Source organism: Triturus cristatus, chromosome 2_2 (genome assembly GCF_964204655.1).
Source record: "Triturus cristatus chromosome 2_2, aTriCri1.1, whole genome shotgun sequence".
NCBI classification, from domain to species: domain Eukaryota; kingdom Metazoa; phylum Chordata; class Amphibia; order Caudata; family Salamandridae; genus Triturus; species Triturus cristatus.
In genome coordinates this window covers 1,244,785,036-1,244,810,783 of record NC_140582.1, presented here as the reverse complement: position 1 = coordinate 1,244,810,783, position 25,748 = coordinate 1,244,785,036, and the positions used below count along the sequence as shown (strand labels likewise).

General features: G+C 48.6%; 2 protein-coding genes across 4 annotated transcripts in view; both read left to right on the top strand.

Annotated features, from left to right (window-relative positions):
- The window catches only part of LOC146863505 (uncharacterized), a 533,358-nt gene that overhangs the window by 459,840 nt on the left and 47,770 nt on the right, over nt 1–25,748 (top strand). The gene's annotated exons all lie outside the window — the stretch shown is intronic.
- LOC146863506 (uncharacterized) overlaps nt 8,743–25,748 on the top strand; it is a 64,776-nt gene continuing 47,770 nt past the window's right edge. The window contains exons 1-2 of one of the 3 annotated variants that reach the window (XM_085642938.1): nt 8,743–8,816; nt 14,624–14,666. In XM_085642938.1, the coding sequence (XP_085499064.1) occupies nt 14,660–14,666 (7 nt within the window). In that variant the 5' untranslated portion in view covers nt 8,743–8,816; nt 14,624–14,659. Of the gene's footprint in view, nt 8,817–10,286; nt 11,320–14,623; nt 14,667–25,748 lie in introns of those variants that run through there. The other 2 variants (XM_085642939.1, XM_085642940.1) reach the window with 2 other exon arrangements.

Genomic DNA, 25,748 nt, shown 5'->3' with positions numbered 1-25,748 from the left:
TACCTCACCAAACAAAAATTGAACAAACTTCAGAAAGATTTAAAACGTTTAAAAAGTCTATCCCTACATCAAAGATGACTACGTCTTTCAACATAATGAAACTACATCCGATGAAGGAAGCAGTACACATTCAGGAAGATCTGACTCTATCAGCAGTGACTCGAGTTATGAGAATAACCAGCGAAGACAAAGGGGAGGATACAGACATCAGCAACCCATGTCACATCAACCACCTCCGCTACTTCAAGGTTTTCCATCACTACCTTTTCAACCACAGATGTATCAAGGACCATGGATGGCGCATCGCGCCATGTGGAATGGACCATCAGGTCATCCCCCCCCCACAATGCCACAATACCAACAATTCCCGAACCCCCCTTTTTTCAACAGAGGGAGGGGCAGAGGAAGAGGCAGAAGAAGAGGAGGAGCCAAGAATATCCATTGGCAAGACCAAGAACAGATGGTACTGAGGAGCAAGACCCCCAAACCTTAGTAGTTAATCTCTCATCCAGACCCCTAGTGGAGGACGAATACAAACTCTTAGAAAAGGGCTTGGGTTTCGTTCCCACCCCCAAGGATGACTCTTTCAAACTCCATCAAGAACTCCATCAGTTCTTCCGGAAGGTACGACTAAGCTTTCTTTCAGGAGAGAACTGAAGATTCCATAACAGGCACAGGATTCAAGAAGAATTCCAAATTTACTCCAAAAGCTGCCATGACACCACACGAAGTGCTCACGTTCAAACAAGCTATCCTTAAAGATGTCAAGGCAATTTCACCAAACCGTCCCTTTGACAATCTAACAAAAGTAGAAAGAGGATTGCTGAAGGTGATCACGACAGACCCTACCATCATCATAAAACCTGCAGATAAGGGAGGTGCTATTGTCATACAAGACACGGTGGACTATGATGCAGAGTGTATCCGTCAACTCTCGAACACCAAATACTAAGAACTGATTGAAGAAGATCCAACAAGACGCCTTACCATCCAGATCAAAAGCTTAGTGATGGAAGCAGAAACCGAAGGTTGGATAACTCAGGATGAAGCGTCTTTCTTGGTCAATGAAGACCCACGTATCCCGTACTTTTACAACCTTCCTAAGATTCACAAGGGCGTCACTCCTCCACCTGGACGACCCGTTGTATCAGGGATAGACTCTCTACTAGAACCTCTCAGTAAATTCTGCGACTTCTTTTTGAGACCATTGGCTGTAAACACTCCAACTTACCTGCGAGACACCACTGATGTCCTTAACCTCATTCAGAACTTTGAAGATCCAAGATTGATCAACCTTCTGGTCACGCTGGACGTAGAAGCACTGTATACTAACATACCCCAGGATTCAACTATAGGGGTGCTGGAACGTGCTCTCCATGAGTTGGACCCCTGGCCCCATGAAACACTGTTTAACTTCATTTGCGATTGTGCCACCATTGATGCCCTAAAAGAGAACTTCTTCGCATATGAAAAGAAACTCTACCACCAAGTACAAGGTACCAGCATGGGGAGTCCCTTTTCACCGAGTCTAGCTTGCCTTTACATGGCTAACTTTGAATCTGAACATATTTTGAAGACATCTCACCCTTACCACACCAACATCTTACTATGGCGTCGCTACATTGATGACGTCTTCTGGAAAGGGACATAAGAGTGTCAGAATTTTTTCATATGGGTGAATACTCTGGACCCTTTTCTCAAATTTTTTAGGCTCTTTGTCTAACAGCTCCATCCCATTCCTGGATTTGAGAATTTCATTACAAGAAGGCAACCTACTCACAACCAACTATAAAAAGACTACCGACAGGAACAGTCTTCTCCTATACCACAGTCACCACCCTAAGGCATTAAGAGACAACCTGCCGGTGGGCCAGTTCCTACGTCTTCGTAGGAACTGCAATACACTGGACGAATTCGAAACCCAGGCTAAAATCTTGTCAAGGAATCTCACAACAAGACTATATCCGAAGAAAGTTATAAGACAGGTGCATAAAAGAGCCAAAATCAATAACAGAGAAGCACTTCTGGAAATAAGAGAAAAGAAAAAGACAAACAATAACGTGTGTGACCACATTCACACCCAACTCAAATACTATCCAGAAGATTGTCAAAAAACACTGGAAAATCCTGTAAACAGGAGAGATCAATCCAGGCCCCATACCTTTGTTTGCCTTTAAACGAATACAGAATTTCAAGGACCTACTTGTACATACACGCCCTACTAAACAAGTGCAGACACAACCCACACTATGGGCCTTACCCCCCGTTATAGGACATTACCCATGCGGATCATGTTCCGCCTGCCCCCAGACTACAGCAACAAAAGAAATAGATTTGGGCATGAGGAGACTATGGCAACAAAAGTGCCATACGAACTGTAATACCAAGAACTGTGTATATCTACTTACGTGCCCATGCTCACTCAAATATGTAGGGATGACTACAAGATCGGTCAAGACCCGCATCAGTGAACATAAAAGCACAATCCGCTGTCACAAGATGACCACGAAATTACAGACCCACTGTACAGAACAAAATCATAGCCCTGAAAGCTTGAGATGGACTATAAGTGACTCTAACCCTCAGTGGAGTACATCTGCCTTGTTTAGACGAGAACAACAATGGGTATTCAGGCTTAAAAGTAATGAAACAGGCCTCATCGATGACATCCCATGGATTGAACAGGTACCATGAACCTTTATCGCCAGGTCAGTTGACCTGTTCCACACGGGAATAAGATGAATCTTATTCTGGCACCTCCATCTCCAATGAATGTCCACTTGATGGGGTCATTCTCTACCTAATTTTCTTTTTTATTTTTTTTATTTCTGATACTAATATGTACACACATTAAGCATATGAACCCCGTCCTGAAAGTATCAGTATCCATATTTTTGCATCGCAGTACAGAACCCTATCAGAAGGTTACTCCCTTTATTCAGACTTCAACCCCAGGTCACTATCCCTTACTACCGATATTACCAGCTTAGTCCTTGTACCTTTTTGTCAGGCACGAACTTCTACATCCCCTGACAACCTTCAAGATGGCCGACAACTTTCCTGGGTCACACACTCAGCGCGGTTTCGGTTTGTCTGTATGTCAAAAAACTAGACTGTCCAGTTGCATTATGCGCATAACTTCAATATTGAATATGCGCGTAATTGACCTCTACTTAAACATTTTCCTTGGTACGTTTACTGGTCTTCCAGTACACTTCCTTCAGGCTCCTTCTATTCACTCCAATATGGCCGCTAGGATGCCCTCTATTTTTGCAGACGTCACTGCGTGTTGCATCATCGCGCCCGAGGAAGTAGTTTTCACCAGCGTGACCTGATCGAGCGACAGGTTTACGGACGCCTCTACTAGGGAGCCACGGTGAGTTGGTATGACTTCTATCTCCTGGTAAGTCTTGTCGGAACTTTGGACCCGATGGTTTATTGATTTTTGTAAACTTTGCATTACCCTCTTATTCAGCTATCTCCCCAAGCTGCCAGACGTTACGCTGTTGCGGCCCATTTATTGTTAGGAGAGGGTACGTGCTCTTCTTGATTTATGTCTTTACCTTTCATGTACTTCAATAACTTTGCTACGTACATACCTTTACTAACGGTTCCGCTCTTACCAGCGCGCCCATTATTGACATTGCCCCTAAGTGAACTTCTTGTCACTTCAAAATGTTTATCCAGCAACGGGCTCGGCTACTTATACCGGCCCCGTAGTACCTGCACTGCCATTTTCTCACTCTCGCGGACACGCTTATCCTCTGGCCTGCGTACACCACGTAGGTCTTTACTACTTTGCCTCAGCGTCCTAGTAACCAATCCCCACATTACCATCATCCCCTGCCTCATTAACGGCCCTTGTTACCGCCACCACTCACCCGTTTTTGTGATTGCTCCCATGCCATATATACACTCAGAACTCTTTACTCTGATGATTGTACTTTCGCCCATTTGGCATTTGACTCTCTATGACCTACACTTGCTCCGCCCCCTGTGATTGTCATAGCAACCATTACTGTCTTAAGATGGGCACTTTACTCACACCTCGCCCAGCAGTCTATACGCCTCTAAAATGCCAATTTTGTCGCTTCAATTACCGATAGAAAAATGCTATTATGCTACTATCAGACCTCCTTTTATTACAACTGAACCCTCTTCCCCCCCCCATTTTTACTATCTTCTCTTTCACTATTTTTTATGACTCCACACTTATTCTTGGAGGATTCTTGTCCCCTTGTGTCTCCCACAGGTTCGGTCTTACTGAGAATACGGACAACACGTTTTCTTGGATGCAGTGACGTCTTATGCATCTTGACTATAGCTGACGCAGGAGTATAGAGTGTCTTTTTCCCTGACTCGTACTTCCTTATCCCTTTCAAGTCACACGGTCCTGAAGAAGCGCACTAGGATCCAGTAGGGACCACCAAACTGCGCGAAACATGTCGACCTGCACATACCCTTAACCCATCACATTTCCCATTCATGGTTTGAGAGCAGGCGGGACCATAACCTGTCCCCCCCTCTCTATTTAGCCCATAGGAGAGTCTCCAAACCAGCGCACGAGTTTTAATTTACCTTGCGGACCTTTCATTAAACTCATTGAGGTACCAATAGGTAATTTTAACATCACTCCCGATTATCACTTTGGCCCACACACCCACATGCACAAATACGGCACCTCCTCCAAAAGATCTCCAACAAAGAGCCCTCTTGTAGGGCCCGTGAGGGACTGCAGTGCCACCCCCGCGAGGAGCACCGCCCAATGATGATGCTTTACACTCGCAAGAGTGTGTGAGGGCACAAAAACAAAATAGGAGGTATACCCCCACTTCCAGCACACTCAATCGTCCTTTTGGAGACATTAACTAATGACTCACAACCATAGGTAGATTGTTGAGCATTTGTCAAACCCCCCCCCCCCACCCCCTTTCCCCTTTAGGAACTGTCACCACCTTTTTGTTATGAACGACCACCGAAGACCCTGCTTTTATATTGAAAAACAGAGCTTTGGACTATACCATTTCCCACTGAAAGGCAATATTTCTCTCCATGTGTTCCCATACCTGGTGTGTCACGTAGTTTGGTGCTTACTTTCCCTCCATGTTAGAGAACATTAGATGTTTCAGCACCCAGGCAAATGTGCTGCATAGCTAAATACATATAAGGTCCCAAAGGCGAGACCGATTGCATTGCAAATGCTTGTTAAACAAAGGAGAGGCATGCCTGCTTCTCCATTATGAATTGAAAAGGCTGTTTTTAGTGATTAAAGACATTTTGACCATATTTGTGTGTCCACCCCATTAGTTAACTGAGGCCGACTCACAATACTCTGTACATAGACAGGGTTAAAGTTTTCACTTTCAGTACTCTCTCAATACTGTGCCACTGAGCTGCTGAAGGATTATGGGATCTCTGATGGTGAATCGTGTGAAACTCACCCACCCGTGTGGTGCCTGACCCCATCCACACTGTGTGGCTGTGCAGACTGATCAGAGAGTGGTCACTTTTAAACACTTTATTTCCATGCTTTCTATTTCGCCCACACTCCGCAGGGAGCCCGGCCCACCAGCCCCGTGTCTCTCAGCCTGAATTCTACTGATGTGTATTTGTACAGCACACAACTCACCCAGGCAGGTATCCCGGCGCTGAAGCAGGAGCCCTAAGGGCTGAACCAGGGCAAGGTGGAGAGACAGGTCTTCAGTTTCTTGCAGAATTCAAGAACTTCGAGTTTGCTCTGATGAGCAGGGGCAGGTTGGGTCAGGCTTTGGGAGCGACACATACAGCCCGAGTATGTGTGTGAGCAGGAGTCCGGCTGAGGGGAGGTTTCTGGTAGGTTTGTGATAGTTTAAGCGGTTGGGGTACATATGGCCAATGTTGTGTAAGGCTTTGTATGTGGGGTGAGGAGTTTGAGGCGCGCTCGTTTGTGTATTGGGAGCCGTTGGATCTCCTTAAGGTGTGGGTGAAGTGAGTCTGGGGTCGGACGTTGATGGGGAGCCTGGCCAGAGTCTTGTATGGTCTTCAGTCTTCTGGTCATTGGACCATTGACTCCAGCATGGAGTTTGTTCCGTGGTCCTGCTTGCTGGCGGGGATCCAGCTGAAGATCTTGTAATCTTGAGTGCGTGGAAGCAGGAGATGGAGCCTGCGGTCATTTTGCTGGTCATGGTGAGCTGGTTGACGATTGCTAGTCTGAGGACCTTTGAGTGGGTTCCCTGGAGTCCGAGGTCAGCAGCCCACCAGGTGGGGCCCAAGAGTGAGGGGTCTTTGCCAAAGATTATTACTTCCATCTTGTCTGTTTCGAGGTTGAGGCAGTTGGGTTTCATCTATCGGACGACTTTGGACATGTGAGAAGAGAAGTTTGTCCAGTGTCTGGTGTCTTCAAGGAGAGGAAGAGGAGGAGCTGGGTGTCATGAACATAGGATATGATGGTGATTCTGTGGGCTGGGATGATGCTGGCAGGTGAGGTCATGTATGCATTGAACAAGGTGGGGCGGAGTGAAGATCCTTTTGGAGCTCAGCAGATGAGCTTGACTATGTCTGAGGTGACAGGGGCCAGACTGAGTGTGGCCTGTGAGGAAGGGAACACCCAGCGAAATGCAAGTGCTTCATGTAGACATTGGATAAGGGTCGGGTGGACGACCGTGTCAAGGGCTGTGGAAAGGCCCAGTCGGATGAGGTGTCACCTCTGTCCATGATCCTCTGGATGTCGTCTGTGGCAGCGTTGATGACAGTGTCTGTGCCGTGGTTGTGCGTGACTCCAGATTGTGAGGTGTTAAGGGGTGGTTGTCATTGGGGGGCATGATGTACAAAATAGGGGTTTCCGTGGACGAGAGCGAGGCGATGGCATGGAGGAGGCAACCCGGAGATGCCCCAGTAGGTAAGTGCCTGAGCTCCTCGCCGACTCCGTGATTAGGGAACAGCGGCCCTAGGACGCTTCTTACTCATTGCAAATAGAAGTGTGTAATCTGGCATGACAGTTGTGGTCAAAGTGTTGCTGTCGCTGCCTCAATTCAGGAAGGACCTCAAGACCTGGCTCTTCGACTGAACCACAGATACCCCCCTCCCCCCCCCCCACCACCACTCCAGCGCCTTGAGACCCTGACGGGTGAGTAGGCCCTATTTACAAGAAACTTGATTGAATGTGTAGATCGCTTTCGCACCTGTCCTTGTAATTGCTGCTTTCTCGCAATTGATGGCTGTGTTTCCTCAGCGTTGTAAATGTCACAAGATGTACTCTGTGAAGTAGATGGATCTGTTGAAAGCGGTGTACCACCAGGGCGCTGTCGAAATCCATCATAAAATCTGCGCAACACCACAGCAGGGTTACTGAATGTGGAACTGCACTTCTTAGCACCGCCCTTGTGTTAATGTAACAGAGACGCAGTGTTACCCCACCTACTGGTGTAGGTACGGTATTACAACACTACTCTCCACATAACACCAGACTCTGACGCCTACAACATGCTGCACGGTGTGTCTTGTGTTGCGTGCACTGGAACAAGCGGCTTACGTCATGGCCCCAACAATGACGTCATTGCCACACTCGTGCTAAGAATGCCCTGTTGTGTGACGCCAAACACAATATAGTATTGTGCCACAGCACAAAGCAGAGCGAATAGTAAAGTAAAGTTTTATGTGAATCGCACTTTCCGGGGCAAGTTGCTGCGCGTAGACCAACCTCGAAGTGTAAATCGAAAAGTCATTTGTAGTGTTTCATGGAAATTAAACATATTACATTGGAAGATTGCCGACCCGACCTCCCCCCTGCCCCCTACCCCCCCCCCCCCCATCTCCCCCTTTTGCTAATTGGTGATTATTTCTCGTATTTTGCGGGAGGACTCCACGCAGAGCCGAGTTGAGGCCCTTTGCGTGAGTTCAGTTCTCACTTTGCATAGAGTCCTAGGGGCACTTGCGCATTGTCTGTCGCCCCAACCCGCTTTGCGCATTTCACTGGTGGCTTGGCGCTATGAAATATCAGTGGTTGTAGCTTGTCTGTTCTTGTTCCGGAGTGATGCGAACAAGGAAGGACGCCTGCGACTCACTGATGCTTCATAACAAACTGGAAACAAAATGACATAACATCCCCCCGGCGCCACCAGTGCGCCCCTTTTAATATGGGAAGAAATGAGACACCGGCGGGGCGAGGGGCTTGTAACTAAGCCCCTCAGTGATATTGGCCAGGTGAGAGTAAAGATTAAAGTTCTTAATCAAAAATGTTTTTTTTTAAATGAAATGTTTTTCTTTTGTAAACCCCTCCTAAGCTTTGAAAGTGAGCGCAGGTTTTCCTGGAAGTGTCCTTGCCTCTGTCATTACCGCTTAATTTAATACTGGAACGATTATATAATGAAAAATTGAACATATACCTATAGAGTCTTGCCCCTTCCTTTAGGGGTGAGCAGCACATGGATTCCGGGTGGTTAATTAATGCCAGGTTCAATCAACTAATAAGGTCCCGAGTCTCTCTCAACGCTAATAAAAATGTTCGCCTTATTTTGGATTTTTTGATATTGCGTAACATTGGTTTATTCTTTACGGTGCTGAATGTTACAGTATAAAATATATGATGCAAGCCATGTGAAGCCTGTGTTTGCCTGAAGACATTTGTGTGGGCTGTGAGATTTCTTCATCGCTGCAGGGCAGGGAGTTGCCACTGTTGAGTGACGTCATGAATTCTTTGTCCCACCTCCTCCTTATAATTTGCATTTTCGGTTCTATATCAACAGAGATCTCCCCCTCACTGACACTCACTCAGACTGAGACATCCCTGAAGAGACAGCTGGCAGCAGTGAGACTCACCCTCCGACATCAGACAGAAGGTAAGCGTCTGAGGTCACCCCTCTCAGGGGAGTAGTGTTGTGGGAGGTCCCTGAAGAGACAGCTGGCAGCAGTGAGACCTGACACAGTCACTCACTCAGTGTGGGAGATCCTTGACGAGACAGCTGGCAGCAGTGAGACCTGACACAGTCACTCACTCAGTGTGGGAGATCCTTGAAGAGACAGCTGGCAACAGTGACACCTGATACAGTCACTCACTGAGTGTAGGAAATCCCTAAAGAGACAGCTGGCAGCAGTGAGACTCACCCTCTGACATCAATCAATCAATCAGGGGTTTATAAAGTGTGCTACTCACCCGTGAGAGTCTCAAGGCGCTGGGGTGTCTGATGTTGACTGGGAGCTCGTTCCAGGTCTTTGCAGTGATGTGGGAGAAGGCTCTTCCGCCTGCTCTGGTTCTGCGGATGCGTGGGGTATCTGCCAGTGCGAGGTCGGCGGAGCGGAGGTCCATTTTGGCTCCATGGAAGGAGACTCTTTCGTTGAGGTATTTGGGTCCGATGTTGTGGAGGGATTTGTAGGCGTGGGTGTGTAGCTTGAAGGTTACTCTCTTCTCGATGGGGAGCCAGTGGAGGTCTCGTAGGTGCTGGGTCATGTGCTCATGTCGTGGGGTTCCGAGGACGAGTCTGCCTGAGGTGTTTTCGATGGTTTGGAGCTTGTGTCGCAGGGTTTTGTTGATTCCGGTGTAGAGGGCGTTGCCGTAGTCCAGTCTGCTGGTTATGAGTGTGTGGGTGACGGTCTTTCTGCATTCGGGGGGGATCCACTTGAAGGTCTTGCGGGGGATGCAGAGGGAGTTGCAGCAAGTGGAGGGGATGGCGTTGATCTGGCGGGTCAAGGTGAGGGAGGAGTCTAGATTGATGCTGAGTTTCTGAGCGTGGTCCGTCGGGGTGGATGGGTTTCCCAGGGCGGGGGGCCACCAGGAGCTGTCCCATGCAGTGGGGGAGGGTCCGGGGCACGGACCTCTGTCTTCTCCGAGTTCAGTTTTAGGCAGCTGTCGCTCATCCAGGCTGCGGTGATTTTCATTCCTTCTTGGAAGCGGAGTCTGGTGTCTTCGGGGTTCTTCGCCAGAGAGAGTATGAGCTGGGTGTTGTCGGCGGATGATATACTATGCTGAGCTCATGCTGTCTGATGATGGAGGTGAGGGGGGCCATGTAGATGTTGAAGAGCGTGGGACTGAGCGAGCATCCTTGGGGTACTCCACAGTTGATCTCTGTAGGTTCAGAGAGGAAGGGAGAGAGTCTGATCCTTTGGGTTCTGCCGGAGAGAAAGTAGCAGGCTGTGGAGAGGTCTAGTAGGATGAGGACCGCAGTGTGGCCCTAGTCAAGTAGCATGCGGACGTCATCGGTGGCGGCGAGGAGGGTGGTCTCGGTGCTGTGGTTGCTGCGAAATCTGGACTGGGAGGAGTCGAGGATGGCGTTCTCTTCGATGAAGGTATCAGCTGGGTGTTGATGAATCTCTCGGTGACTTTGTCTGCGAAGGGAAGGAGAGAGATGGGCTGGTAGTTTTTCAGGTTTGTCGGGTCGGCCAAGGGTTTCTTGAGGAGGGGCTTGACCTTTGTCAGCTTCCAGTCGTCTGGGAAGATGAGGGATTCGAGGGAGGCATTGATGGCCCGGCCTTGTTTGGGTGCTATGGTGGCGGCGGCTCTGAGGTAGATGTGCGGTGGGCAGGGGTCCGTGGGGGCTCCTGAGTGGGTGTTCTTCATGGTCGTGATGGGGTCTTCCGTGGTGGCAGGTTTCCAGGTGGTGATGGTCGGCTGTTTGTCGTGGTGGAGAGGGGGTGGTGTCCGGAGTCTGTTCACTGAAGTTGTCGTAAAGAGCCTCGCTTTTCAGGTGGAGGTAGGAGCTGAGCTTGTTGCAGAGGTCCTGAGATGGTGTGAGGTCCGTGGCTAGGGGGTTTGGTGAACTGCTGTATGACTTTGAAGTGTTCTTTTAAGTTTTTTACGTTGGTGTGGATTTTGTTCTTGATAAAGGTCCGCTTCGTGGTTTTTATGCGCTGGTGGTATTCATTCATGGTGTTCCTGTATTTGTTCTGGTTTTCTGTGGTTTTCCTGTTCCGCCAGAGTTTCTCGAGGCTCCCCCAGAGTTTCTCGAGGCGACAGACAGAAGGTAAGCATCTGAAGTCACCACTCTTTGGGGAGTAGTGTTGTGGGAGATCCCTGAAGAGACATCTAGCTGCAGTGAGATCTGACAGTCACTCACTCAGTGTGGGTGATCCCTGAAGAGACAGTGGGCAGCAGTGAGACTCACCCTCTGACATCAGACAGAAGGTTAGCGTCTGCGGTCATCACTCTCTGGGGAGTAGTGTTGTGGGAGGTCCCTGAAGAGACAGCTGGCAGCAGTGAGACCTGACACAGCCACTCACTCAGTGTGGGAGATCCCTGAAGAGACAGCTGGCAGCAGTGATACCTGACGCAGTCACTCACTGGGTGTGGGAGGTCTCTGAAGAGACAGCTGGCAGCAGTGAGACTCACCCTCCTACATCAGACAGAAGGTAAGCGTCTGAGGTCACCCTACCCTGGGGAGTAGTGTTGTGGGAGGTCCAGCCAATAGGTGGTTCTCATTCCTGAGGGTCATTTGCTGCAGCCTTGAGGTCCATCATAGGCTCTGTATGGCCAGATTAATGGCCCTCGCCTTAGCACCTTGATTGGTCAATAGGATGGTGGTGAATGTCCCCTCACCTCTGACCCTTGGACCCATGGCATGCATTGCCAAGGCCAACACTTCATGTGCATGACGGGGTGTCCTCACGTTCTCCCCCTCAGTGGAGGCCATGGTACTTGAGTCATCAGCGATCCATACTCACCACCCCATAGTGACCCCAGAGCCCTTCTGGCCCTCCCGATACACATCATGGGCCCCGTCTCATCCTGATTTCCCCAGATTAGGATGAAGCCAGGGCACATGGACCATTTCAAATATTTATTTTTATTCATTAATTTTAATTAATAAATTAAGATGCAGAAAAAAGAACACCTGGGATTCGGAGAGGAGCAAAGACAGCGGCTCTATATGAAAAATGAATACATTGATAAGCCGAAGCAAATAATTTGTCCACCACGGTAGCAAACATATGACTCAACTCGTACGCTTCTGAGTAAACATTCTGGGCCAGGAGAGAAGTCTCTTAATTCCACTTGCAGGAGCTTCTTGGAATCCCTTCCAGGGTCCTCCTCCCACAGCTCCATGGGGTGGGAGGAAGGGGGGGGTCAAAATGGCCCAGCCTAGTGCAGGTGGAAAGGTGAAGAAGTAGAAGTTGAATGTTTGAGGGGTTGATAAACTTTGCACTCTAGGGTGTCTCGTACCCCAACAATCTAACAACATCACGCTTCGATTCAGTGGTGTCATACCAAAGGTAAAGACAGCGCGTAGAAGTGACTGATGCCAAATATAGCAAAGGTATTTCACCTGTTCAGTGTTTGGTCACCATAGACCGTAGGGAGTTCACCCTTCCAGTGGTGTGTATCCTATACAGCTTATTAACCACACACTTTAAATGACCCACGTCCTCTGTACCCCTATAACTTCCATCATTTACTGATTGGTGTCCCCCTGAGCCTAAGAACTTTACTCCTCAAGAGATCCATGCCCCTCCCCCCGTAGGATCCCACCCTTTAAGTGACCCGCAGCCCATACACCCTGGATACTCAAAACTTTGAGTGATTAGCTTTCCCTATAGTTCCTGTTTCCAAAACTGGCCACTCCTTAGTCGCTGGACTCTACGACCACCGCAGGTCCTCCGCGTTCACTTCAATTCTTCTCATACCCCTCTCTCTCTACTTATTCCTCCTGACTACCCCCGGGAAACACCCGGGTAAGCTCCACTTATCTAATCACAGCCCTACAGTTTAAGGTGCAACAAATGCCAGTCTTGATGCCCCCTACACATGGATTATACCATCTTCCTCCAGTGGATACAGACCTTTTTAAGAAAGCAGCAGACTTTCTCTCCCCCCCCCCCACCAATTCTCAAACCTAACCCCCATCAGTGGAACCCCTAAAACCTTCTTAAGAATTTTTTTTTCCATCCCTGGCATAGCGAGCAGAAACAAGCTTGTTTCTCCTCAATTGTTTTTCTTTGTATGTGCGCTGCACTCTGTGGCAGACATGGGAAGAGGAAAATGCCTCAGAAGATGTTTTTTGTTTTTGTGTACGTACAACGCAGACACCCTTGCACCAAGGTGCATGTATGCCTGCATTGGTGCTACGCGGCACCAGTGCTAGGAAAATACGGGAACTGCACCATATATTGTTAAATACGGTGTATTCTTGCCCTTTCCCTGTCACACAGCTCAGCAGGGTGGCTTTCTGCACTGCACTCCATGAGTTTTTCATTAATAGGCCCTAAACCCTGATTGCTTTGCTCTCACCCTCCTTTTAGGTCTGGCCGTGGAGACCTATGGTGCAATGGGTCAGCGCACTTTACCCACGGGCTCCCTTCCCTTGGAGTGATTGCACAAAGACAGAGCACTTGTTTACATCTGTCTAAAATAGTTCCTTTCTCTTCAGTGACAAAGCTGGTTCAACGCGTGCCTCATTTTTAAATACTGGTTATTTATTTAGCCTGCACCTTGGGTGCCCAGTTAGAGGGGGATCTATGTTCCTTTCCTTCTTAAAACTGCTGAGCTAAAGAGCTTAACTGCTTGCAATCAGAGGGCCATATTCGGTGGTGATTTACTCGTGTCTCCTTCACAAATAATAATAATGAAATGCAGGCATAACTGAAAGGATTGGTATTACAAAAATATGTCACTCCTAAAGTGGCCACCTCAGTGAACGTTACTTTAATTTGTAAAAAACATTCATAAGCCTACAACAGTCACGTTTAAGTGGCTATAGTTTATTTTCCCTTGTTTGAATTTGTGGAATAGCCTTTACTTTTATAAAACACATCAGCAAAGGTCAGACCTATTAGCTTTGCCAGTGCTTGTTTTCTGATGGTTGTTTCCTTCTATAACCATCGATTTTCCGTGCCTAGATTTGGTTTATTCCATGTAGTGTTCAGTTCAAATGATAAAGAAATAAATAAAATAAAGTGTTCTTTATAAATGCAATTATCCGCTCGACCATCTCCGAGCCCCCGCTAGCTTGTCGACTGCGCCCCAAATTTGCGGCTTCTACGCTGCGGTCGAGGACTGGTCTGCGCGTGCCGACACCATGACATGTAGGGGTGAAGCTGTCTCAAGACAACCCCTGTTTGGTCACGGATCGGAACTCTGAGCAGGGGGTGTTTACCACTTCCGGTAATTACAGGGTGCATTAAATATCTCACCCTCTGTAAAAACCTTCCAGAACCGAACAGGGAGAAGTGTATGATATTTGCCAGACCGTGAGGAGTTTGTGCATTAAACACCAAAATCCGCATATTATTCCCCAAAAACTAGTGATAGGCGCTACTTCTCGCAGCGGATTAATGTCATATGTGAGGTGTCGCAATAAAAATCCCCTCACACCATGTCCAGGCAGCGACCAATGGGTTGAAAGTGAGCAACGCCACGTCATACAGTCCTCTTGTCCCATGTGATGAAACCAAAGTGACACCAGCACGTCATGAGATGCAATAAAAGAGGCACACCACATGAAGTCATGTATGTTCATATCACGTGATTTGATGAAAGTAACACACATTATATAAGGCAACACACGAAGCCATGTCACGCGCTGCCATCCGTACTCTCCACGGGGGGTGCCACAGTGATACCCGAGCCTTAAAGCGCCTCCTCACAGAAACCCATCTTTGGACTCTTGTGTGATGACGTCACTGAATGACGGACATTTCTCTGTCCTTTTCCCCACAGGAAGAAGACGCCGAAAGTAGAGCACCCGAGAGCATCATGGGAAGTAAGTGACCTGATACAGAGGCCAACGGTTATGATTGGGAGCGGGGTGTGGGGGGGTGGTGTTCATGGTGGGGGTTACAGATCAGCACATTTCTAATGTAGTGTTACTGTGAACAGCAGTGGGAAACCCCTACATAACAGGAGAAGTGCTGGATGGAGTAAAGGGACACATCTGGATTAAATCTCTCTCTTAAATACAATCATGACAAGATATGGACCCAGCACCCTTAATGCCCCAGCCAATGCTGCCCTGAATGTATGGATTGTGTAGGGTCTAATGGTTCATGGATTGAAACTCCTTTGGTCGCGTGGAGGGGTGGAAAGGTCCAAGCAGGCACAGTAGCCCCGGTTGGTTCGACAAGGAATGTTGTAACATGAGGTACAAATGTTTTACAGGCTTGAACCCAGCGCCACCAGGAGGTGGCAGTGAATGGCTCCTGCGAGCCTATAGGACAAAGTATAGAAATCTGGTAAGAACTAAGAAACGAGCAGCACAGGATGTAGGGTGACCAACCGTCCGTAAATTTCACGAACTGTCCGTGATTTGGACCTCATGTCCATTGTCCGTGATGACCACTTTTACGGGTGCCTTTTGTCAGTAATTTGGGCATTGCAGGGAGCGGCGCTGATCCCCTGCGAGAAGCCTCGGCTTCCTGATGGGGCGCCTCGCACTCCTCCTCGGAGGACAAGAGCAGCCGCACCCGCCCATTGTCATCCTGTATGGGCTGATGATTGTCCTCCTGTATGGGCTGATGATTGTCACCCTGTATGGGCTGATGATTGCCACCCTGTATGGGCTGATGATTGTCACCCTGTGTGGGCTGATGATTGTCACCCTGTGTGGGCTGATGATTGTCACCCTGTGTGGGCTGATGATTGCCATCCTGTGTGGGCTGATGATTGCCATCCTGTGTGGGCTGATGATTGCCATCCTGTGTGGGCTGATGATTGCCATCCTGTGTGGGCTGATGATTGTCATCCTGTGTGGGCTGATGATTGTCATCCTGTGTGGGCTGATGATTGTCATCCTGTGTGGGCTGATGGTTGTCATCCTGTGTGGGCTGATGGTTGTCATCCTGTGTGGGCTGATGATTGTCATCCTGTGTGGGCTGATGGTTGTCATCCTGTGTGGGCTGATGGTTGTCATCCTGTATGGGCTGATGATTGCCAGTCTGGATGCGGCTGATGATTGCCAGTCTGGATGCGGCTGATGATTGCCAGTCTGGATGCGGCTGATGATTGCCAGTCTGGATGCGGCTGATGATTGCCAGTCTGGATGCGGCTGATGATGGTCAGTCTGGATGCGGCTGATGATGGTCAGTCTGGATGCGGCTGATGATGGTCAGTCTGGATGCGGCTGATGATGGTCAGTCTGGATGCCGCTGATGATGGTCAGTCTGGATGCCGCTGATGATGGTCAGTCTGGATGCCGCTGATGATGGTCAGTCTGGATGCGGCTGATGATGGTCAGTCTGGATGCGGCTGATGATGGTCAGTCTGGATGCGGCTGAAGATGGTCAGTCTGGATGCGGCTGATGATGGTCAGTCTGGATGCCGCTGATGATTGTCAGTCTGGATGCCGCTGATGATGGTCAGTCTGGATGCCGCCTGGATGCCGCTGATGATGGTCAGTCTGGATGCCGCTGATGATGGTCAGTCTGGATGCCGCTGATGATGGTCAGTCTGGATGCCGCTGATGATGGTCAGTCTGGATGCCGCTGATGATGGTCAGTCTGGATGCCGCTGATGATTGTCACATTCAGAAGGACAAGGGGCCAGTCAGGGCTGTTAAAGCATTTGCTGGCCTCCTCTAGCCTTGGTCTAGGGCAGGGCATTCCGTCAGATGGAAGAAATGTACAATAATGCCCATTCTGCTTCGGGAGAATGCAGTATATGAAATGAAGGCGGTGAAACAAGTTAAAAAGAAAGGTTCTTTCACAGTCCTATCATTTTAGAACTGACGCATTTTCAATATAATATATAATGAAGCCATAGTTGCTGCTTTTCCTTTTATTCAACTAAAAATAAAAGGGAGAGTATGTGGCTTAACTGTCTAGGGCGGTGGATGTCAAATCTGGGGAACCAGGTTCAAGTCTCGGCATTGATGCTCAACATCCTGTGGTTCTGGGCAAATCACTTAATGCCTCCCCCATGCCTAACAAAAATGAATGTGTCCTTGTGTAACATAACTGGTGCTCCTGGACAGCAATCGGATTCCTGATACCTTGGGGTCAAGTTCGCCCTTTGTAAAAGTCAGGGGAAAAAACTAACAACCATTGACATAGCCAATAGTCCTGGCTTCTTGTAGGTGTAATGTATTATATGTCTGAATGCAATAACAGAAGTAGCAGAATACCAGTCAGGCGTCACACTACACTAAGCACAAATATTTAGATTACGTGTTTTAAGCCACGCCCTTCATTACATCAGAAACACCCTTTGGAGAGACCCCAAGTTTTTTCAACCCACTTAAAGCCCTGAAAACAACACCATGTCAGTCACCTCACGTTCCAGCACTGTGCATCATGCATGACCCATGACTTCCACGTTTTCAGATTTCCTATGTGCAGGGGCATAGGGAACTCCCCCCTGCCCCCCCCCCCCACCACCACCCCTTGCATTAGGAACTCCATCAGGGTGGATTCTTAATGAGCCTCTTCTGTCTGCAACTCTGCAGACTAAGGCTCCCCTCATAATTAATGTGAAAAGGTGGGCGAGTGAGTAAGTGAAGGAGTGGGTGAATGGCTGTATGGATTAGTGAAAGGATGAATGGATGAGTGAAAGGATGAATTGGTTGGATAATGAGAGAAAGGATAGATGGATGAGTGAGTGGAAGGACAAATGAGAGAAAGGGTAAATAAATAAATGTCTGGGTGGAATGGTGGCTAGATAAGTAATAGGGTGTATAGATGAGTGAAAGGATGGATGAATGAGTGAAAGGGCAAATGATAGGTGAGTGAACGAGTGGATGGATGAGGGAAATGATTGATGGGTTGATGAATTGATAAGTGAAAGGGTGAATGGATGGACGGATGAGTGAAAGGGTGGATGTGTGAAAGGGAGGGTAGATGGACAAAAGAAGGGATGGATTACAGAAAGGGTAGATAGATGCATAAGAGAAAGGATGGATGGCTGAGTGATGGGGTCAATGAATGGGTTCATGATTGGATGGATCGGTGGGTGGATGGATGCGTGAAGGGATGGCTAACTGAAAGGGGGATGGAGAGAGAAAGGGACGATGGATGAGTGAAAGTATGGATGGATGTTTGACAGGATGGATGGTCGAGTGGGTGTATGGATGAGTGAAAAGAAGGATATAAGGATGGATGAGTGAAAGAATGCATAGATGAGCGAAAGTGAGGGTGAAGAGCTGGATGAAAGGATGGCTGGGTGAGTGAAATGGTGAATGGATCGATGAGGGATGGTGAATGGATAGAGGAGCACGTTAAAGGATGCTGGATGGGTGAAAGGGTAAATGGTTGCTTGGATGAGTGAATGGATTGATTGGTGGAAGTGAAGATGGATGAGTGAAAGGATGGATGGGTGAAAGGGTGGACAGATGGATGAGTGAAATGATGGATGGAAGGAAGGATGGATGGAAGGATAGATGATGAATAGATTTGGAAATGGTTGGATATGGATGGGCACACAGATGGAAGGACAGAATAAATAGTGAAAGACTGAATGATGGATGAAAGAATGAATGGATGCCACACCCCCAGGTGACTCAACCCACCATCTAATACCGACACATGACGTCAGGCAGCAAGCGCAGAACTCTGGCTTGAAATTTTCCTTCTGCCTGCCAAAAAGCAGAAACTAATTCCTTGTACAGAGCCGTGGTACCTTAAGAGACATTTAGCTGTTGTGCCGCTGCTCCCATGCCACCGCGAAGCAGCACGAGCCGCCCTCCACCTGTCCCGAGGCCATGAGAGATGTGTGAGAGCATGGCTCCATGCAGCCCTTCTGCGGGAAAGATAGACAAGACAACATAACCTGCACTTTTTTCTTTTAAAATGTTGTACCCCGCCCATTCTACACCTCTGCCTACCAGTATGGATGGCATCTGACTCTTACATCTTGTAGCCCTCATTGTCATAAGTGACATTTCCTAAACATTCACATTTAAGAGCCATTGTCTCTATATAATATGTGTGTGATGGTGTGATGTAATAGACTCCGACACCCTGCCATACATACTTCGGGTGAGTAGCACTATAAAAGAAATTAAATACACGTGAGAGAGGGTCTATGTGAAGATGAGGGGCACCATTGGAGGGTGGTAGCAAGGCCAGACTGGCAGTACCGGGCATCGGGCATTTCAGTGGGAGGCTGGAATGACGGGTGGGGGGGGAGGCTGTTTTGTTAATGGTGAATAGCACTGCAAAGTTCCTTATATATCCAGCAGTTTTCAGGCAGCAATAAAAGTGTCACGATAACTCTGGTGACTAATTTACCTGCTGGATAGAGATGGGAGTTTTGTTTAGTGGCAGTTTTGAATCATCTAAGGTAGCACAGTAGGTTAATATGCCTGCTGCATAGAATGTGTACCATGCATATCAAAAAACTGTATTTTATGTGCAGAGCTCAGTGGGTTAGTGCTTTGTCACTGAGATGTTTTTGTTTCTGTGCAGTTCATAAATTACACACCTAATCTAGCACAGTGAGCTATGACCTGCCATCAAAGAGATGCATGCAAGCTGCATGGTGCAGGTTACAAAGTTATGTTTTCTTCCCAGCTTTTCATTGTCCTGATGTTGCTAAAAAAGGTTTGTTTGGGTAGTAATAAATTCCTATCATGAAGGTCAACTCTAACTACTGTATGTTCTGAATCCTGAATTTGAGCTTCTTCAGACCAAGCACTCTTACAACATGCCTACCAGCATGTATGACATGTGAACCCTACACCTTGCAGTCCCTTTGCCTTATGTAACATTTTCTATACACTGATTTACACACATATGATTCATTGTCTGTGTGTGTGTGATGTAAAGTGCTCTGGCACCTTACACTGGTATGAGGTGCTATAAAACAAATAAATACATGTGAGAGAGGAGCTATGGAGAGATACGAGACACTGTTGATGATAGTGAAGGAATCATTGTGGGTGGAGCTCAAAGAGCGACGTACACAAAGAGAGCGAGGAGGTTTTGGGAGGTTACCAGTGAAGAGAGGGGAACTGCAAGGAAGCAAGAATGCCATATAGGTCCCAGGGAGTGGGTGCCATATAGGTCCCTGGGAGTGGGGGCCATATAGGTCCCAGGGAGTGGAGGCCGTCTAGGTCCCAGGGAGTGGGGGCCGTCTAGGTCCCAGGGAGTGGGGGCCGTCTAGGTCCCAGGGAGTGGATGCCATAGAGGTCCCATGGAGTGGGGGCCATAGAGGTCCCAGGGAGTGGGGGCCACACAGGACCCAGGGAGTGGGGGCCGCCTAGGTCCTGGGGAGTGGGTGCCATATAGGCTCCAGAGAGTGGAGGCCATATAGGTCCCGGGAAGTGGATGCCATATAGGTCCCAGGGAGTGGGTGCCATATAGGTCCCCGGGAGGGGAGCCACATAGGTTCCAGGGAGTGGGGGCCATAGAGGTCCCAGGGAGTGGGGGCCATAGAGGTCCCAGGGAGTGGGGGCCATAGAGGTCCCAGGGAGTGGGGACCATAGAGGTCCCAGGGAGTATGGGCCATAGAGGTCCCAGGGAGTGGGGGCCATAGAGGTCCCAGGGAGTGGGGGCCGTATAGGTCCCAGGGAGTGGGGGCCGTATAGGTCCTATGGAGTGGGGGCCATTTTAGTGACCTGTATAGGTGTGAAAGTCCTAGCACGAGTCATTTTCCCTCAATGGATGAGCAACAGCATAAAACTATCCCTTGATGGGTATTTTACCACCAGAAGTACAAAGGGCGCTGCTCAGTAAGAACAAACATAAAGCGACGGGCCAGATTTAGGGCCACTGATCTCTTTCAGGAAGATCTGCAGCTGGGGCCAGAGTGCTTACAAAGGTATTTCATGCATCCATAGCTAGCAGTGTTATTCCCCATTCCTAGTGATCTGCGGCCCTGGTGCCCATTTATAAGAAAGGGAACCATAGCTGTCCTTCAAATAAGGCCTAATTCCCTTTCGATGGAGTAGGCAAAATTCTCAGCAAATTTTTAACAAATCGACTCCAAGGCTGGGGGGATGAGGACAATATTCTAATCGAGGTGCCGGCTGGCTTCAGGTCAAGGGTCGCAACAATCAATCAAATCATCTGTATGTGATATGCTAGAAATATACTGTAATAAAAAAGTTTCATGGTATCTAATCTTCATTGACTTGAAGTCAGCATTTAACCTTGTTAATTGTACAAGGTCATGGCAGTCGCTGGCAACGCAGGGGGTAGAGGGCTCTGTTTTAAGAGTAACAATGGTTCTTCACACCGGCAACACGAACAATGATACATATGGACCATCAGGTGAATGTACTGAATCATTCCCTGTAGAGAAAGGAGTGTGACAGGGAAAAAGCCTCTGCTTTTTAACCTCTTCTTATAGGATGAGGTGGACTATCTATTGTGGAACCCTATTGATGTTCCCGTAATGGCTGGAGGAAAGGTCCTATTCCTTTTTCTTTGCTGAACGGAGAATGCAATGCATAGATTGGTGAATCGTTTTGCTGACTGTAGGAGGCTGGCTTAGTATATGGTGCACACTCTAAGGAGTGATGCACCTTGCACTAATCCAGACATCCCTTATGGTGATTTTAGTGGTTTTGATAACCATAGAAAGCTCTCAAAGTGGTAACTGTGGAGAGCAGCCTTCAGGCTTATCTTGAAGGAGTGTTAAGCAGCTTGTTTTGCCAACTTTAATCAGTAGTGCAGGGTAGATGAAAAGAAACCATACAGTGTTTATAAAAATATGTCTTATTTATAACACGCACTATCACCAATACTATGGCATATCTTCTACCCAGAGATATCAACACAATACACAAGAATACTTTGCAATAATCAGGTAAGTAGCACAAATATACACTGGTCTCCAGGGGGAGACTAGACCATAGATGCCAACTGCACAGGAGAACAGTACTTAGACCAGGAGACCCAGAGGAGCTGGGGACACTAGGAACCACCCAAGGAAGCAACCCAGGAACCCCACGGAAACTCTGTGCATGGTGGAAACACAGCTGTGTGCCCAATGGAAGTCAACTGAAAAGTCGCAGTTGCAGTTTTAAAGAAGAAGGACCCTTCCCGGAGTATCCCAGAGAACCCCTTAGGAAGACTGAAGATTGAACAGTCACCCAACCGAGGATGGCCTAGGAACCAAGTTACCTGCATCAGGGAAGCCGGGTGCATAGAGGTGAAGTGACGTCGAAACCTGCCGTCGGAAAGGCAAGACTTGGAAGAAGATACCTCTGGAGAAGATTGCAAAGGAGTCCAGTGGAATACAAGGGTGTATTGTTGAAGTGAAGAACCTGCAAGCAGAGGGGACAGAGATTGTGCCACTCGGAGGTGACCAGGAGGCATGGGAATGCAATGCCCATCGATGTAGAGAGAATCTGGAGAGATGACTGCGACGGCAACCTTGTCGGTGCAGCTGTGAGGACCAGATGGAGCTGAGGAAGACTAGGAGCCGTTCTTCAGCTGCCCCTTGTTGGATGTCGGTGTCTAGGTGGTCAGTGTCCTGCGGGAGCACCAACAACCCTTGGTAGCCGCAACTGGCCTGGAAGATGATAAAAAGCAACGTTTGGAGCAGCAAGGTTCAAGGGACTCACCAGAGGCAGGAGAGTCAGAGCAGGTCCCGAGCAAGCAGGGGAGTCCACTGAAGTAAGAGAAGACCCTCCGGAGGACCCACATGCCCAATGCAAAGGAGTCACAAGAAGACCTCATAGCTCACTAAAGTTGGAGGCCCACGATGCAAGAGATGCAGGGAGTTCTCTGTTCTTTAGAAAGTGAGGTGCCGCAGGCTTGTGCTTCTTGAAGCCTGAAGATTTATTGAGTGCAGAGTCAACAAGCCTTGGCAACGGCAATGCTATGCAGTGGACAGGGGTTTGGTCCCAGCGGCCAGACAAGGGATACTGTCCTCAAAGTTGCTGTTAAGATATGTCAGGCCAGGCCTCTAGTGAGCTGAAGAACCACCACATGTGTTGCTGGGCCTCAGTAAGTCTGTAGGATGACAGGAGCAGCAGACCAGTCAGCTTCGCTGTGGTGCCTTCAGATGCAAGTGAGTCCCTCCTTGACTCCAAAGGAGATTTCTTCAGGTGTCCGTGATTCCCACTGGTCTGATGTAGAACCTGGCTAAAGCACAGACACAGAAGAACAGTGAGACCAGGAGCAGCAGGAGTATTCCTTGGTGCGGTCTCAGTTCCAATCGAAGTCCAACGAAGTCCATGTGGCCAGACAATTGAAGAGCAACGTGGTTTCAGGGTTGAGTCTTGTCTCATGGCAAATCTGAGGACCCACCCACAGTGGAGCACTTGAATACCCTAAGGAATGGGTTGGAACGACTGGAGGATTTTCCCATGTACTTTGTCCAGTTTCACACCAGAGTGGGAACCAAGGGTTCCGGAACTGGTTGAAACTGGAGTATGTAGAGAGGGCACCAAATGTGTCCTTCAAAGCAGTCTGGTGGCACTGGCAAGCACCCCCACTCAAGTCCTGTCTGGGAGGCGGACTCACCTCCCTATGACAGGAAACCTATTGTTCTACCTTCCCTTGCTTGAGCTTGGCTCAGCAGTAGGAGGGCAGAATTGTGTCTGTGGTCAGCAGAAGCACTAGCTTGCTTGCAGACCCTGAAAGGCTGGTACCTGGAGTACAGGGGGGTACCCAAAGTAGCCCCCAGGTACTTGAGATCATACTTCCAGAACCATAATCAGTGTTGGGGAATGATTCCAACATGTTTGATACCAAACATGACCGGGTTTGGTGCAGCCCCTATATAGTTACACATCTTGTAATGACTGATGTCTAATATATGTCTAAAATGGCTGCCCACCCTTAAAAGCCTGGAGAATCGACTCTGGGGTTGTCGGCGTGTTCTGCTCATGCAGGGGTACCCTTATAATTATAACCAAGCACCCTGCATTCAGGATTGAAAGGCCTGCCTTAGGGGTGACTTATAGTTATTAAGTGCAGTGACCCAAGATATAAGGAATCTTATATCTTTAGGAAGTGGTGCTAGCACCAACTTACACAGGCTGCAAAGGCAGGCCTGTAGTCAGAGATTAAGTGGACTCCCATGGGTGGCACAATACATGCTGCAGCTAATGGGAGACCCCTGGTGTACCTATGCCCTGCTTACCTTAGTACCATATTCTAGGGACTTACAAGCGTACACCAGTAGCCAATTGTGGAGGTACCAAAGTACTTACCATGTCAATTTAGGGGAGAAAGCACAATTGCTGGGGTTCTGTTTAGCAGGATCCCAGAAGACTAGGTCAAAAACACATTGACACCAAGCAAAACGTGGGGGTAACCATGAAAGCAGATCCTACTTTCCTACACGGACTATTGTAATAAGAAAGCCCTCACCATTAATTGTAGTAATACCAAGGTTATGGCACTTGGGCGTCACTGGAACTGAAGGAAGCTACTGCTAGATAAATATCACATTGAGGGTGCAAAGTTCTATGATTACCTGGGGATACAAATACAGAACAACTTAGGGGCCTATTATGATGGCGGATGGATCGCTACTGCCCGATCGGCGGTAGCGGTCCGTTGCCACAACTACCCGCCCGACCGCCATTTACCTCTGCCATATTACCATGGTGGGGGGTACCGCGGCGGATGGAAATCCGTCCGCTGCTTTTCTGCCGGTCGCAATCCGCACTATTGCCGGCTGGGCGAAAAGGCCCACAATATGGTGGCGGTGCCTTGCAGGCACAACCAACATATGATGCCTGCGGTGGGTATGCCTTTCCATGGTGGAGACATGGTGGGCCCCGGGGGAGTGGGTGGTTGGGGGGGGGGGGGGGGGGGAGTCGGTGGCTGCACTTTGGGGGTACCTATGTTACCCCCCTTCATTGCCAAGCACTAGGTGGCAGGCACGGCGCAGCGCCTGTCACTTTGTGCATGGCAATGCACAACATGCCACTTTAACATTGAGGCGGTTGCTGTTTACAGCACCGCCCACCGCAATGATAAAGATGCTGGATGCAACCGCCAGGGTGGCGGTCGCATCCTAATTGGCCCCACGGGACCGCTGCACCTCTGGCGGTCAGTCCCGTTTTACATTACGGTGGCCGCCCGCCATTGTAATGGGGTCCTTAGGTGGAAGGCCCAGATATTGAAGGCCAGAACCGTCTTACTCCAGTCTGCCGGGGTGGTATGAAAATGTAGGCAAAACGCAGCTGCCTAAACTATTAGTACCATACTCCAGATACATACGCTCAAAGCAGTAGCAGCTGTGCTTTATCGGGCTGAGCTCTAGCGGTATGGTAACCTACACCCTCTTCAAGTGTAAGAAAATAATTTTTGGAGGGTACTGTTAAGGTTGGGACCATGTACCCTCTTGTTAGCACTGTATATGGAACTCAGTCTGATGCCTGTCTCTGATCTGGCAGCAGTGAAACCACTGCCCGTATTAGACCAGGCTGGTAAGGACCCAGAAGGCCGCAGTATATTGGGGTTAACTGGAAGATGCCTATAGATGTGGCGGTCCAAGTCAAGGTAACTGGCTGAGGCACTTGAGGAACTTGCTAATTGAATTCCCTTTGGGGGGACTATAGATAGACCCAAGTAAGGTAGGATGTGACACTATAAAAACTTGTGAAAAACACTACTACAATTTCAGGTTGGGAACAAAGTTTGCTGCAACAAGATCAGGCCGTATGTTGAGCGACTACCTTGTTAGTAGAGCAGCTCCTGGCTGGAAGTTCTACCTGGACCAGATTCATACAGAACTGAAACACGCACTGTATATTCAGGGTCCAATCTATCAATGTGTTGCGTTGCCCTTGTAAGCCGCAAAGGCGACACAACACTAAAGTAAGATTTTTAAGGCTACGCAAGGCCACCTTGTATGGCCCTGCATGGCTTGATAAATCTGGAGTGACGCAACCCAGCGCAAATGCCTGCGTTGTGGTACTCTGTCCCAGAGAGGCGTTCCATTAGTGGAG